This window comes from Rhagoletis pomonella, unplaced genomic scaffold (assembly GCF_013731165.1).
Source record: "Rhagoletis pomonella isolate Grant_MI unplaced genomic scaffold, Rhpom_1.0 Rhpom_scaffold_04184, whole genome shotgun sequence".
Classification (NCBI taxonomy): Eukaryota; Metazoa; Arthropoda; class Insecta; order Diptera; family Tephritidae; genus Rhagoletis; species Rhagoletis pomonella.
Genome location: NW_023462734.1, coordinates 4,285 through 17,384, shown reverse-complemented (window position 1 = coordinate 17,384; position 13,100 = coordinate 4,285). Strand labels below are relative to the sequence as shown.

The 13,100-nt window shown below is 35.8% G+C and overlaps 2 protein-coding genes across 4 annotated transcripts; one reads left to right on the top strand and one right to left on the bottom strand.

Annotated features, from left to right (window-relative positions):
- The first annotated feature begins 944 nt into the window (after window positions 1–944).
- LOC118754603 (actin-related protein 8-like) lies at window positions 945–2,923 on the top strand. Its single transcript, XM_036489494.1, is given in 3 exon segments — window positions 945–2,076; window positions 2,149–2,163; window positions 2,165–2,923. Coding segments are annotated over 3 exon segments (1,725 nt in total). The 5' UTR covers window positions 945–1,053; the 3' UTR covers window positions 2,852–2,923.
- A 1,508-nt stretch (window positions 2,924–4,431) lies between these two features.
- Window positions 4,432–5,681, bottom strand: LOC118754601 (putative sulfiredoxin). 3 transcript variants are annotated; one of them, XM_036489490.1, is made up of 3 exons: window positions 5,339–5,681; window positions 5,061–5,218; window positions 4,432–4,922 (listed from the first exon to the last, which is right to left on the bottom strand). In XM_036489490.1, exons 1-3 carry the CDS (start codon window positions 5,418–5,420, stop codon window positions 4,710–4,712), a joined length of 453 nt encoding a protein of 150 aa, XP_036345383.1. In that variant the 5' UTR covers window positions 5,421–5,681; the 3' UTR covers window positions 4,432–4,709. The 3 variants fall into 3 exon arrangements, with proteins under 3 accessions (XP_036345383.1, XP_036345385.1, XP_036345384.1); XM_036489492.1 differs by having other exon boundaries at window positions 4,434–4,922; window positions 5,391–5,562; XM_036489491.1 differs by having other exon boundaries at window positions 4,435–4,922; window positions 5,308–5,681.
- Window positions 5,682–13,100: the final 7,419 nt, after the last annotated feature.

Below are 13,100 nucleotides of genomic sequence, written 5' to 3'. Positions count from 1 at the left end.
TGCCTATTTCTCGTTGTTCGCTTTGTGTTGCCGCAGTATTCGCCACAATAGAGATGGTGGCGCCGATGGCAACACCGCTAATCGGCTCTCATTAAATTTGACAGAATCAGCTGTTTTGCTAACGTCACAGTCGAGATGACAGCAGTAGTGATGTGCTGAGTCAATACTTTTAAGTATCCAATACTCTCGATACTCGGTACCGAAACATTTAGGCTTCGGATAAAAGCGCACATAGGCAAAAAATATGGAAAAAACGCCTAACAAAACCCGAATGTAAGAGCCAATAGAGCTTTTTTACTGATTCAAATGAAAGATGTATATATGTTGGTTCGATGCCATAATACAGAGAAACCCTTACTTGTTTGAAGCATTTTTGTTCCAGCTGAATCGGACGATATCATTTTTGTAGGCCTGGGACAGATTCTGCAACCAGTTAACGACAATTTTCGAATCGGTATCGGTTTTGTCGACGTTTGATATCAAATATTTGTAAGTCAACAAGTGCGATATCGATCCGAAACTTGTCACTAATGTCGGAAATGGCTTTCCATACAAATTTTGACATTTCATTTGCGAGGGTTTAAAATTCCACAGTTTGCCCAGTTTGCGAGAGTTTTGCGCTTTTAAATGAGTACCCTTATTGTTTTTTAGGCGCAGTAATTGTGACAATAGTCATATGATGAATTTTGTCAGTGTTGTGGGAATAGGGCGGTTACTCAGTAGGTCATAACAATAAAACTGACAATTGTCATACGACAGCTTAAAATAAATTTGCGGCATAGTATTAGGCGCAGTAGTAAAGGCAATAGTCAGCCGCTGAGTTTTGTCAGTGGTGTGGGAATAGGGCGGTTACTCAGTACTTGTAAAAAAGTATCGAGTTCTCGATACTACTCAGTACTCATGAAAAGTATCGAAATTCTGTACTCGGTACTCGTATCGTTCCAACACTATCCAGGTGTTGTTTACTATTATTTCATCGAGTTTTTTTAGCATTATGCCTTGTTAATAAAAACCGAGCTTTGGGATAGTATTTTGATGTTTTAAAGCGAGTAAATGCAAGCCCAACGTATAATTATAATACACCCAGGATCTTTGTATTTAAGGATTGGAAGAGCTTCCGATCTTAATCCCATTACGATTTTGCATGCAGTGGCACATCTGCGGCGTGGAAATAAAAACTCGCAAAATCATAAGGATGCGCTTCTGCCGAACGTACAGAGCTCAGCCGAAACAATTGCTGAGTTCGAGGAACAGAGACTGCAAGTCTCCCATTCTATACAATCATATGCACCACTTCGTGAGCCACATGAACGAAGTGCTAAACGTTTGCGCGTTGCTACACCACCACAACAAATAGCAACTTTTAACAGGCGAAGTGTTCCGGAGGATCTGCCGCTCTCAGATGACGAGGACTCTGAAGCCATAAAGCATGAAATGAGAGACACTCGCAAAAAAGATGAATTACTTTTCGATAAAGACATTTTGTCTTTACGAGAAGAGGAGTCCATGGAATACAATATTCATTTTCCACTGCGGCGAGGGGAATTTAATCTACATAAATATGTGGGTGGCTCTACCGCAGCGGTGATATCTCATATGGAAACAATTTGGTTATATGCTTTACGAAAGCATTTGAATATTAGCGCGGGTACTTTGCCACACTACAGTGCTGTATTGGTTATACCAGACGTCTACAACCGTAGTCATCTACGTGAATTAACCACATTGCTATTACAACGTTTACGTTTTCGCTCGTGTTTTTTATTACAAGATCATGTGGCAGCCACTTTTGGCGCGGGGCTCAGCTATGCGTGTGTTGTTGATATTGGAGATCAAAAGTGCTCGATATCTTGTGTGGAGGATGGTATTAGTCATCCTGAAACACGAGTGCGTCTTTCTTATGGGGGAGGTGATGTTACGCAAGTTTTTTTAAATCTGCTTCGTAAATGTGGTTTTCCTTACAAAGATTGTAATGTAGAAACAGACTATTCAGATGCCGCGCTATTAATGGATTTAAAGGAACGTTTCTGCCATCTTACCTTGGATGTGTGTGGAGCCCAGGAGAGAAACTTTGAGGTACAATTATTAGCAAATGTACATCATATATGCATGTATATAATTTATTGGTTGTCTTTGTATGAATTGTAGGTAAAGAAAGCAAATAAAAAAAATGCGTTATACTTTGCAAATAGGCGACGAATGTGTGGTTGCGCCTCTATCCCTTTTTCATACAGAATTATTAAATATAACAACCAAAACGAAGCAGGCAAACGTTCAACTACGAAGTAGTCAACAACCAGATCCAGAAGACTGCTTTGATGCCGAGTATATACGCGAAACAGGACGTCGAAATGGTGGGCGTGACCAATTGTTGGAAGGAGCACTACCATCGACGGGTGAAGTTGCTGAGGACGATTTGGTTGTAGACGATGTTGTGGAACGTGATGTTAATGTGAAAACTGGTGATAAGGATGAGCTTTTATATATGTTTAATGGTCAAATTTTGCCTCTAGATCATGCTATAGTACGCAGCATTGAACGTTGTTCAACAGAAGAGATTAAGCGTAAAATGTACAGCTGTATACTACTTGTTGGTGGCAGCACTAAATTTGCTGGATTTGCTAAATGGCTAGAACAACGTGTTATGCTGCAATTAGCGGCCATATCGACAGCATCTTCATCATTTGAAGTGAATGCTTTTAGCAAGGAAATGGATGCAGGTATGATAGCTTGGAAAGGTGCAGCAATAATGTCATGCTTGGAAAGCGCACCAGAGTTATGGATATTTGGTGGAGAATGGGAAAAGTATGGCTTGCGCGTATTGCGTGAAAAAGCTCCGTTTATTTGGTGAATTGGGGGCACAGCTGAATATTTTGCGATGATATTGAATTTTAATAATAAAATAGTTCGGAACACATGCATACTTACATTTATTTTTAAAGATAACAAGTAAGGAAGTCTAAGTTCGGGCGGAGCCGAATATTAAATACCCGGCACAAGTATTAAATATATGTTTCACCTTTCCGAAAGCGACTGATACATGGTAAGCCGGGATGTATCAATTTTGAGTAAATTAGCGTCCGTAAATTTCGAAATATTGAAGTTTCAAGCATTTCTGAAATTTAGTTATATGAAAAGGGGCCGTAATTTTAGTCCGATATCAATTATTTTAAACGTTTTGCTTTTACGTGGCAAGAAAAGTAACCATTACAAGTTTGGTACAAATTGGTAGGACGGTTATCGAGATACATATATGTAAACGCCTATTTTCCAAAATTTTATCATACAAGTATTTCTTGGTATAGAATTTTTGCAAGCATCAATTTTGAATAAATTAGCTTTAATATTTATATATCAGTATACTGATATATCGAAGATTTCGTATTTCTCTAATGTGGCGTTTATTGTCCGATTTTAAAAATTTTCAGCCATTTGGTATGCCAACCAAGGCTAACAACTGTACCAAGTTTGGAAGAAATTGGTGCAGCGGTTACCAAGATATACACATGTAACCATAAGTGGGCGTGGCTACGCCCATTTTCCAAAATTTTTTAATATTCTTATTTTTCGCCTAAAAATTATTGTAAATATCAATTTTTATTGAATAGGCTTCAGTAGTTACTAAAATATGGCAGTTTTCGTATTTCTGAAAATTACCGTTATATGGGAGGTAGGCGTGGTTGTTGTCCATATATTTGCCCATTTTCAATACCATCCCGTCCTACGGCTGAAAGAAGTTATAATACCCTTGTGCACAAGTGCGCTCGGGTATAAAAATACAAAAATATGAAAATTTGAATAGCTACAGTATCGGTCATATCTATAGCACGCCATTTCAAAGTGCTATTGTGTGTCACTTATGTTTATTTAAGAATTTTCAATTAAAATATAGTTTATTCTCAGACAAACCCGGTACAAACCCAAGCTTAATAATTTGTAGAAAGTTACAAAAAACCGCAACAAATTTTCACATAAACTTCATACTTTTATCTCAGAAGTGTTAGATTTTTTTTGAGTACACAGTTTTTAGCCCTTCAATTTTAGTCTGAGCAAGTTTCAAGTGGCTAAAAGTTACCGTTTAATTTTTAGATTTTTTTTTTGTCGCATTGGCTTCCATATGATGAACAAACTCAATTTATTTGTATATGGAAGAAATCCGCAACACCTTTGGCGAAAAAAATTCTAAAAAATCAACGGTAACTTTTAGCCACTTGAAACTTGGTCATTATCAGACTAAAATTGAAGGGGCTAAAAAACCGTGTACTCAAAAAAATTGTAACACTTCCGAGAAAAAAGTCTGAAATTTAGGTGAAAATTTGTTGCACCTTTTTGTAGTTTTCTACAAATTGTTACACTTGGGTTTATATGGGGTTTGTCTGAGAATGAACTGTATTTGAATCGAAAATTCTTAAAAATAAGTAAATAAACATAAATGGCACACAATATCACTTTGAAATGGCGTGCTATAGATATGACCGATACTGTATATATGTTTAATAGTTCTTAAGCTTTTCTTTTGTTCATCATATTATTAATCTTATCACTTTGGCCATAAAATGTTTGGCGTATGTGATAGAATTAACTCGACAGATAAGGATTTTTTTGGTTTATTAAATATTTGTATACAATCCAACCTACATACATATATAAATATGTATGTAAATACATACGTTTTACTAAGCCTTTTACAAATAACTATTCTTGATTATTTATTTAAGATCTTTGGGAGTACTTGAACCCATATAATGATATAAATCTTTCAGCGTAGAGTGCACTAATTTAGCCTTAATAGTATCACGCTTCAGCCGCTTATATGCCTCGTACCGATGGCAGCCACCAAAGCTATAAAAATAATCACCACCTTCAGAACCCTTAATCCATAGTACATCTATCGGGGGTACATCGTCTTCGCTTGACTCATTCTGTTATTAACAAATAAAACTCGTTAAAAATGTACGTATGTAGATATTTTACAAAGAAGTCGGTCAATTTACGTCATCACTATTTACACCATTGATATACATATTCAACAGCTGTATAACGATAAGCCTTATACTAACCTTTATGGTATTCATAAGTGATTGAACCTTTCCTTCATCCAATACTGGAGGAATCGGTCTATGTATGACACTCATTGGCACCTGATGCACTTCCGTTATGGCAGCTGAGTGTACGCTGTTAGTGTTTAGTTTGCATGTCATTTTCTGTCTGAATCTTCCTGAAAACAAAAACCAAAATACGAAAGTATAGCTAGGTGTAATATAGTGGGCCCCTGATTGGGAAGCAATAAATCAATTAATAGCTTACTTTCAGAAAGTATATTGTAAATATTTTGCACCTTGTTTATTCGTTGTTATAAGTAAGTCAAGTGAGTGCTTGCTTCTACTCACACATGAAGCTATCCGGCTAATAAGTGACATTGTGCGCCATTGTACTTGAACTCCACCACAAATTATTTACTACTATTTGGCGTATGGTATTTCGTATGTATGTATGGTGTACATATTTATATTATTTGTTACGGTATTACACTAAGTAATTGCTTATTGCGGGCAAACTGCTTTGCATGTTTGGAAAACAAAAAAGGAATTTTGTTAAACAAACACAACAGTTGGGTCAAGCTTATTTGTGTGCGCGCAAAAAAAAAATAACTTAGAATCGATGCCTTCAAAGCCTATTGGCTTTATTCCTAAAAAAAATAAAGTAGATTTAAAGAGCTTTATAAAATGACGTTTTCATAAATTTTTCAGTTTATAAACTTATTTTAAAGCTACTTTTTTTATGAATAAGGCCATATATGTACACATTTTTTATTTGTAATATGAAAAGGAAGGATCGATAAACAGTAAATGCGGTCTTTTACTGATAAGTTCATTACACCTACGTGATGTTACATATTATAGTAAAAGAAAACTAAAAGGGCTATTACCGCTTCAATTCTTCATTCACAGAGATGCAAAAAAGCCACAACTAAAATGTTTTATCGCATAAAATGATGTGGTTGCTTATAATTTAACAAACAACAACTTATAATTTGACAAAATGTACCAATCAATCAAATAGTAATTTTTGAATTTTTAGTTACGGCTTTTTGTATTACAGCGACCATGTGAGTTACGCCCATTGTGCATGGATACGCCGTTTCCACACTGTACTAACGATTTGTAAGATGGCAACTTTTGCCGGATTTATAGCCCAATTCTGTATCGCTGACAAACATTTTTTTTTATGCCAAATTTAAACTTTTTCATATATGTTTCCGTAAAAAACATTGACAAGGATTTGTCACTGATACAGAATAGAGCCATTAATCACATAAAAAATTTAGAAAATTCACATCCAAGTACATAATAATATGTTAGAAGTAAAAACAAATATTTTTAAAGCAAGCTTTCTAATATGAATGTAATCGGACCATAAATCCCATGATGCAATCATGCATAAATACTGGTTTACCAAATATATCGACTCGTGCGCCGCCTATTAACTCATCTTTTGTATTGCATTTTCATCGGGTTCTGAGCCAACTGTGAAATTTCAAGTCTCTAGGCAAGGCGCATCAATTACAGGTGATAGCGATAGATGCTATGCTTCTTCTTATGAGCACGCTTGTGTCAAATTATCGTCTGTTTTGCTATATTTACATATCCGCGTACACATACACATATACGTATATATATACCCTGCAAACAAATGCTCCCGAAATCTTTAAGAGTGTCGGAAATTTGTTACGATTCTTTTAGAAATCTGTAAAGAAAAACATATGAGGCGGTTGACAAGAACTAGTAAAGAAATTTCTGTACGATTTCTTAAAGAAAATTCTTAAAAAAATTGTGAAACCTTTCAGAATTCTATGAAATCCTGGTATGCAGGGTATACATATACACACGAATATGAATAGATAAAAAAGATGGTGATGACACAAGGAGTTCATACCAACGGTAAATGTTGTTTTTGTACGATTGCTACAACCTGTAGTTGTTGAATCATGGTCTCTAGGTCGTCGGTAAAGCCTGCTATCCAGTTCAATGCGAGCGTGAGCTTTATATTTTGACCAATTTCTTCGTTATTACTAAACGACACATCAAAAGATAGATAATTAAAGGATCGATCATAGATGGCAATGCAACCGTTGCGGATGGTTAGAACTACTGAAATGAAAATGTATATTATGGGGCCTCTGCACACTGGACTGCTCAGTCCGCCTTAAACCGGTTTTGTGTGGATAAGAGGGGGAAGAGAGTTCGAGTTTACCTCGCTCATTTCAGTCCGCGAAAATCGCGGATTGACGGTGGACTGACACGCACACATAGACAACATGCTTTCTTTTTCGTTTTGTTTTCATGTGCCACATGCACTAACACAATCATGCGTAGTTCATGTATACAAAACGGAAACCTGTTTTCGGCCGACTGCCCAGTCCAGTGTGCGTTTGAGTCGTGGACTGCTCAGTCCGACTGAGCAGGCTAGTGTGCTCAGGCCCAACAATGGCAACTATAGTTAAGCTCTATAAAGTTGATGGTCAAATTTTGAAAAACCAGCAACTAAAACCTGAGTGTAAAAAAGCTGAAGAACCAGTTGAAAAAAGAAATAAATTATCTCAATCAAAATTTCTGCGGCAACCAAAAAAATGCAGTTGCCAATATAGCAACTCAGTTGTCAGCTTTCAGTTGCCAGTTGCCATCTGTAATACCATTTCAGCCACTGGCCACCCAACTGAAGTTCGGTTGCAATCCGTAATCGAAGAATTATAGAATGAAAACTAATTTAAAATGCATAAGAGCATAAACTGACGGCAGTTGATCCGGATTAAGTGCGAGTTTATCTGGATCAACGCTGCCGTCTGTTTAAGCTTTTAAGTCCAAAATACAATAACGCAGTTGCAGTGGCTGCGGCAGTTTTTCGAAATCAGCTGAAGCGACTCACAATACAGCGGTAGAAGCTAGCAGTACTGCCCAGTTTAGCCCAAATTCTAAATTCACTGCCACTGCCTTCTTCGCAGCAAACTTCGCTTGTTGAATTTGACATTAATGAAACGCAGCCAACATCTGTTGATGTCACTGAAGCCTAAAAGCCAACAACAAAAATGTAAACAAACAAAAGGTAATGTCAAAAAGAGCAATCACTGACAACGCCGTATAGTGTTTGACAGCCAATATTAGCAGTAACAGCTCATTTTAAAAACTGTCACTGCCACTGCGCTATTGTCTTTTGGGCTTTAATCAGCCGTATTCTGCATTTCGACTAGAATCGAAAATTTCTCCTTTGGCAACTTTGGTATTCTGCGTTCCGTTTCGTTTCGATCAATATTCGACATTTACGATTATACCTATTCTACTTTTCGATCGTAGTTTCGTTTTCCTATGTTATTTTCGTGGTTTTAAATAACAAAATTTTATAAAAATAAAATTAGGTAAAATATATGTACTGTGCATGATTGTAGAAGTCATCATAAAAGAATTTTCTCGATTTCTGTCCCCCTTATTCTAGAACCCGAATTTTCGTAATTCGTAATTCGTAGCTACGCTACGAAAAATCCATATGCTGCAACCCTTGCGGAATCATGTGCAGCATTGCCAGCTATGAGTTGTTTTTCGAAGATAGCTGAATGTAGGAAAACAAAGTGGAAAGGAATTAAAAAACACTCATCATGTGCTTGTTTATTGTAAAATTGGTTAATTTTACATATTTCGAGGAAAATTATGGATTCTGATGTATTTGCAATTATAGCAGCAGAGTAAGCGGGCGCTATTGCAATGGATTCACAAAGGTACGCGGAGCTGTCGGGCATAGTAACCATGGGCGCATCTATGTCAGCTTCTGGTTGAATTGTTGAACCACAAGCCAGAACTCCTCCTATACCTGAAGCTCTGGTTCTCAATCCAGTTAATGCAATAACAGCTTCTTCCAAGCCATAGAAAACATGCACTTTGTTAGGACCACCACCTGTTGCGCTTGCTTCTGCCTTCGGCCGCGCTTAGGGATTATAACCCTTACTAAGTAGAATTCTCCTTTCTGTGTTGCGGGGAAGAGGGGCTTCCACGTGCCAAAGGTATACAACATTTCTTGTGCATATCACTCCGGCTACGTCGTCCACAGTATTTTTGCGCAGAACCCACGTCAAAATTTACAAAAAAGTGCATAGTGCAAACCGAGTTTATTAATAAGTTAGTGGTAGGAAATTAGAAACATTTATCTTAAATAAAATGTGAATCCTTTGATTACACGTGTATGTTAAACTTTTTGGATTCGGGTTATGCATTTGGACACAACAACCGAAAATCGTTGTACATTAACTAAACCGGACCCAAGTTTCTCGATAAGGGGCAACAAATATTCTTCTTTGCTCGTTTATATAAAGCAGTGGATAAAAATATACGTATATGGGTGTTTCCATGAAAATGTCAACCAGGACTGAAAAAATAAAAACAACTGAAAAGGGTTTTTAAGACGAATTAATAAGAGAAAAATACTCGAATTTTTATATTATAGAAGTATTTCTGCTTATTGGAATTTTAAAACTCAAAAATGGAAGAGTAAAACTGAATGTCCTTTCGACTCAGTTTTCTCTAATGAAATGAACTATTTTCTCTTTCCTATTAACTAAATTAAGAGATTTGAAACATTAAAATTACATCTTAAAATCAAATTTGCAATAACAACTAACTATAAAAATGGGAAAAAGGAGAAGTTAGAGCTCGAATAACGGTAATTTTTTGATTTGCTTCTGATAGTATTCTAATGTCGCGTACGTTATGCAAAAACATTGTTTGTCTATGTCATTTGTATATTGGCAGTCGCAGGTAATGCAGATTACAATTCTTAAGCGAGAATTCTTCCAGTTAAAGATATACAGTAAAATTTTCTTTCCAACCGAATCAAAAATATATTTTATTACCCTTTAAAGTTTGTCGCATACGTTATTGTAAGTACGAAAATTTCAATCAAATACATCAAAACCAATGTTAATTGCAAATTTTCCATTTAAATTATTTAGAATAGTTGTAAAACAATGAAACGGTGGCGAGAAGAGTTCTCAATAAATACATTTTATTACTTACGAGAAAAATTGTCGCGTTTTTTAATATAAAACTAGCCAGAGATAATTTCTCTTAAAAAATGAAAGGATTGTAAAGGTACATTATTTAGCATAGTTTAGGAATTGTTGAAGAAAAGAAAAACTCCCATGATTCGCAGACTTTCGCATATACGCGTGTTTCCATGAAAATGTAAACCGAAAATGCAAGCAAATGAATTCAAACGGCTTTATAACTTTAAATTTCGTATTCAGATGGCGGAAAAAGGTTTTGAAAACGCGAAACAGTGGAGAGAAGAACTGAAAAAAATTTAATTTAGTATGTGTTACTAGTAAAAATATTGTATGGGGGAAAATCTGTCCCGTACGTTATTATATTTTTTTTTAATAAAAACTAACCAGAGATAATTTCTATCAAAAAATGGAAGAATTGTAAAGGTACATTATTTAGCTTAGTTTAGGAATGTTTAAAGAAAAGAAAAACTCTCATGATTTGCAGACTTTCGCATATATGTATATGTGCCTTAAAACCACTTCTTTTTTTGTCGCGTACGTTATCACCTGGTTTTGAACGGATATTTTCCACACCAAAGTTTCGAGGCTGCTTATTTTTTTCTCAAACGTAGTACCCTTTGGTTGCAACATAACCGTAATCTTTTTTTTTCTGTAACTTCTATTTTTGATAGATTTACGTTACTCTATAAGCGTACGAATGTCGCGTACGGCTGTATGGAAACGCCCATATGTAGTTGTGTTTAATACAAAAGTGTTTTTGTATTTCAGATGATGAAGATGATTCGAGTATTGAGCAAGTTTCTCCTAAAAAAAAGTCAACTTTGCAGTTATATAAGCGTTTCAAAGACGGCAGTAGAAGTTTGGAAAGATTATGAATTATTAAAAGAAGCTGCCATACTATTCAATACTCCATTAACATCATCGGGCCCTGTCGAAAGGCTTTTTTCTTTTGCGGGAATTATAAATACACCCAGGCGCCATTCCTTAACCGACTTTTCTTTCGAAAACATGGTATTATTAAAAGCGAATGCTAATTTATAATTCCATTGAATATGTTTGTTTAATTTTTGTGTGTATGAGTAGACGTTATTACGTAGGATATTATGTAGATAATATCTATATTTGTATTCTGTTTTTATACCCGAGCGCACTTGTGCACAAGGGTATTATAACTTCACATAACGGTTGTTTGTAACAGGCAAAACGAATCGAGATAGATATAGACAAATGTATACGTAAATGATCAGGATGAAAATAGAAATCGATTAAGCGGTGACTGTCTGTCCGTCCGTCTGTGCACACGATAACTCGAGTAAAAATTGAGATATCTTAGCGAAATTTTGTACGTGCACTTCCTTCGGATGTAGGACGGATGGTGTTGAAAATCGACAAAATCGGACAATAACCACGCCTACCTCCCATATAACGGTAATTTCCAGAAATACAAAAACTGCGCTATTTTAGTAACTACTGAAGATAGTATGTCAAAAATGGATAAAAAGTTGACTTTTTGATATTTTATGTGTTTTCTAAGAACAATGGCTACCCCGCCATATCCGTCGTCTCTATTTTTTTCTATAACATTATAATTTATGATGTTTCTGTGGTGAGGTTCGTTACAACTGAATATTTCACTAAGATACGCTACGTCGAAATCATGTTTGTTCAAATAATATTCAATTGCGTTTATATTAGCTTTGAGGGATTGGCAGTTGTATTGTAAAATTTTCATGGTCATCTGTCAAAGGAGTTATTAATACTATTTGTCACTATTTCTACCTCTTCTTGAATCATCTTGGTAAAATTTTTCTTTTAGCGATTGAATTTTGTTAGTAACTTCGCCTAGTTGGTTATTTACACAAGCAGTTTGTAAGATGCTGAAACGATCAGTAAGAAGCTTTTCCATTTCGGTTACTTTATTTTTGAAATATTCTGGCCTGTTAAAAACGGCTTCTCTTGCAACTTTGGTTCTGTTTTCTCTACTATTTCCTTGCGTTAATTTGGTTGGTTTATCATTTTTCTGTGTAATCAGCTTTTTAGCTGTATTTGACTCGAGTGAGTTTTTTATTGGTCACTAAATCACGGTTTTGAACCTCATCACCATTATTTTCAGTGAGTTTTGGGAATTCGGAATCGTCTACCGGAAGAAGGTCGAAACGATTTTGACTTTAAGTAAAATATTTTTGTATTTTTTCCCGCCGCAATATGTTTTTCACCGTTCTAATATAATTTATATTACGTTCTTTTTCCCTTACCATGCAATTTACTTTATCTGAGGATTCATGTTCACACTGCCGCATAGAATGCACTTTTTGTTGCAAGAGTTGCTGTCACAGGTCACTAAACCACATATGATGCACCGTTTTTTGGATTTACATGAGAAGCGGGTATGTCCTAACCTCCCACAGTTCATACACTGTCTGAGGGGTGGTATGTAAAAATCAACATTTAGTTTAGTATGGTTAAAAATTATATATTTTGGAATCTCTTTGCCAGAAAACCCAATTTTGATGGTGGTTGTAGGAATGTACATGGGTTTCTACGCATGAAGCGTCTAACCATAGATATGGGTACGCTGGATATGGCATAAGCCTTAATCTCACCGTCCTCACACCATGTTGGAATACCCCTCACTACTCCATAAGTTTCAGCCGCTGTTTTCGGAACAAAGGCTCTTAGACCCTTGTCCTTAATTTTTCCATTTAAGATAAAGTTGTTTGTCGCAGCAGCATTTTTAAAAGTGACTTTATAAAGACTTTTACCAATTGCATAAATCAAATCAAGATCTTTTATTCTCAGATGTTTTATACTATTAAAAAGGGTTAAACCATTGGTGAATTTTTCATTGTACATATCATTGCATTTAGATGAGTCGACTAAGACCAAATAAACGCCAGAAAAATTTGCAGGGTAAAGAGTTATATCCTCATTTAAGCTTGTACTGTTGTTTGTAGCCTCTACTGTATCAATAGTCATGAATGCGTTTTCATTAGCATTCGTCCGATTCTCTGCTACCTCCACTGTATCAGTGGTCGTCGTTAAGCGTTCA